Consider the following 2,524-nt stretch of genomic DNA (forward strand, 5'->3'; position numbering starts at 1 on the left):
TGGGTATTTGTGATTCTGAATTAAGTTGAAATTGTATCTAGTCCTGTAATTGCTTTCTAGCCCTTTATTGTTTTTCTGGGCCTGAGAAAGACACAAATTGTAGACTTGTCTATCTGCATTTGCAAGTGTTAGACTGGTGAGTTTTCTCTTTTGCTGGGCATGATGATGGGCGTTAAGATGACTGGGAAAGAGGTACCAGCAACTTGGAAGCTGAGCAGAAGCAGTAGATGACAGCATTCCTATAGTTTTTCCTGCCTACCTAATACAATGTCCTCATGTTCCTGGAGGTGTATGCTTCAACCATTGCTGTTTATGTATCAATAATTAGCATAATTATAACCATTAAGATCATCAAAACAAGATTAGGAATTTAGTTATATACTGAGATTGACCGCAGATAACAAAATGTAACATAAATGATAATGCAATTCAACAACCATTTTAAAAAACTAAAATGTATGGAAGAACATATACAACAGCCCAATTATGGTTCCATTAAGCATACATGAAGCAAAAAGTGCCAGTGCCCAATTATGGTTCCATTAACATAAATGTACAAAAGAACATCTATAGTTCTGAAGAAAGAATACATCATTAATTTACCTATAGTCCAGTCCAGGTGTTCTGAAGTTCTCAATTTACCTATAGTAATCATCAAAATCATTAATAAGTTTATATGAATAAATAAATGAAAAGGTAAATTCTAAAATGGTCATTTGCATGGAACTTGAGTTACAAGTGTAGCAAATACAATAAATTCAAAATTCACACAATCACATCAACAATCTACTTGTTTTCCATAATCTTTTGTATTGACTATTGAGGATCAATTGTCCCTCTCCCCATAAGAGACGAACATTACTGCCAGTCTGTAGCCAGAAACAGCTCATTGCCGGAGTCCTCTCATTCGATGGGAGGCAGCGGTGCACTAAATTTCCACATCCCACGTTCTCCCTTGTGCCTTCTGGTTCTGCCTTCTGGTTGATTTATAATTGCTGTTGTTACTGACATTGTTGTGCGCACGCGTTTTTTTGTGTGTTTCTTAACGGCATTCATTTTCAAATTTTAGTTTATCTATGAAATGCTATATAATCCCTCTTTTAAACAATTTGAATGCTTGTGAACTAGAACTGCATTTATTCTGAACTTACTAGCAAAGATACTCATTTGATAACTGCATTGGAAACTAATGGTTGCAAGCAATGTAGATAAGAAAAAGCATGCCATATTGTGATTGTTAAATTGTATTGGATTATACTAGCTTGGGTACTGTAGTGTGATCTTATTAGTAATCTGAAACTAAAGAAACCTTCTTTTCTTTCTCAAATGCTCTCTCGTGTTTCAGAGCTTGTGGCTGTCTACAGACTTGCTGTAGTGGTTGTCTCTCGTTGTCCCCTGTTTACTGTCTACCGTTTGCTGGTCGTACACTTATTGGTATTTTTTCTTGCCATTGCAATAAATCTGTTGACCATATTTCTATAAACATGTTTACTTTTACTTAAAGGTATGGGGGAGGGGCGCAATTGATCCTCACTAGAACAGATTAGGATAAACGAAAATTTCATCGGAAATGAAAAACAAGTAGATTGTTGATGTGATTATGTGAAATTTGAGTTTATTGTAATTGCAAATGAATCACATAAACAATCAAACATTCAGCCTTATATTTTCCTTTTAACAATTAAAAATCAGTAAATCTTAATACCTTCTTTCAATGAATTGAACTGAATAATGGAGAATCTTCTAAATGTCATCTTACATGCACCATACCATGCAATTTCTAAGGTGCAGAACCAGGTAACCTGTCATCTTTTTCAATCCGTTTAGTTTAAAATTTATCACGAATAATTGCTTACTTGCCTATACATCGCTCATATTATTTTCTTTAATACCTATACTTCTCTTTCCTGAGTCTGCGATTAATCCCTTCAAGCCTCCAATTCTAAAACAATTACCAAAGCAATTTTAATCATCATCTCATTCCCAGGAAATCACTTGAACCCTCTTGAACCTCCAATTCATCTAATTTCCAAAGCCTAAGTTTCAATGATCAAATTATATACTTTGTTCTCTGCCCAATTTCATGACTCATCCTCGTCTCCTCGTCTATGCTACACCACATTCAACAAGCTGAACATATTGCAGGAGCAAGCACAAAATTAAAAAGAATGGTATAAAAACATCTGCAACAAATTGCAAACCTTAAAGTCTGAGAAATCTGGCTTCAGGCAGAGGCAGCGTCGCAGATTGCAGTGGAGCGACGAGGCAGAGCAGCGAGGGAGCAACGCAGAGGCAGTGTCGCAGACTCGCTCGCAGGGAAGCAGAGGCAGTGGCGCCGCAGAAGAGTGACGCAGAGGCCTGCACTGGCAGGCAGCGGGTCAGTGGCACGGCGGAGGAGCAAGGCGGAGGCAGGCACTCAGGCAGGCTGCAGAGAGAGAGAGAGGGAGATTACTGAGGAGCGAATGAGAGTAGTAAAATCAAAGACGAGGGTGAGTTTGCGAGTGTGCCGGCTAGTGGCTGGAGA

General features: G+C 38.1%; 1 protein-coding gene across 2 annotated transcripts in view; it reads right to left on the bottom strand.

The window, feature by feature from the left end:
* The window catches only part of LOC107643970, a gene marked incomplete in the record, with an annotated part of 5,813 nt that extends 3,289 nt beyond the window's left edge, over positions 1 to 2,524 (bottom strand). The window contains 4 exon segments of one of the 2 annotated variants that reach the window (XM_016347731.2): positions 1 to 306; positions 604 to 642; positions 1,706 to 2,111; positions 2,202 to 2,524. In XM_016347731.2, coding sequence (XP_016203217.1) covers positions 1 to 237 — 237 coding nt within the window. 2 annotated transcript variants of the gene reach the window in all.

The sequence above is a fragment of the Arachis ipaensis genome, chromosome B05 (genome assembly GCF_000816755.2).
Source record: "Arachis ipaensis cultivar K30076 chromosome B05, Araip1.1, whole genome shotgun sequence".
Lineage (NCBI taxonomy): Eukaryota > Viridiplantae > Streptophyta > Magnoliopsida > Fabales > Fabaceae > Arachis > Arachis ipaensis.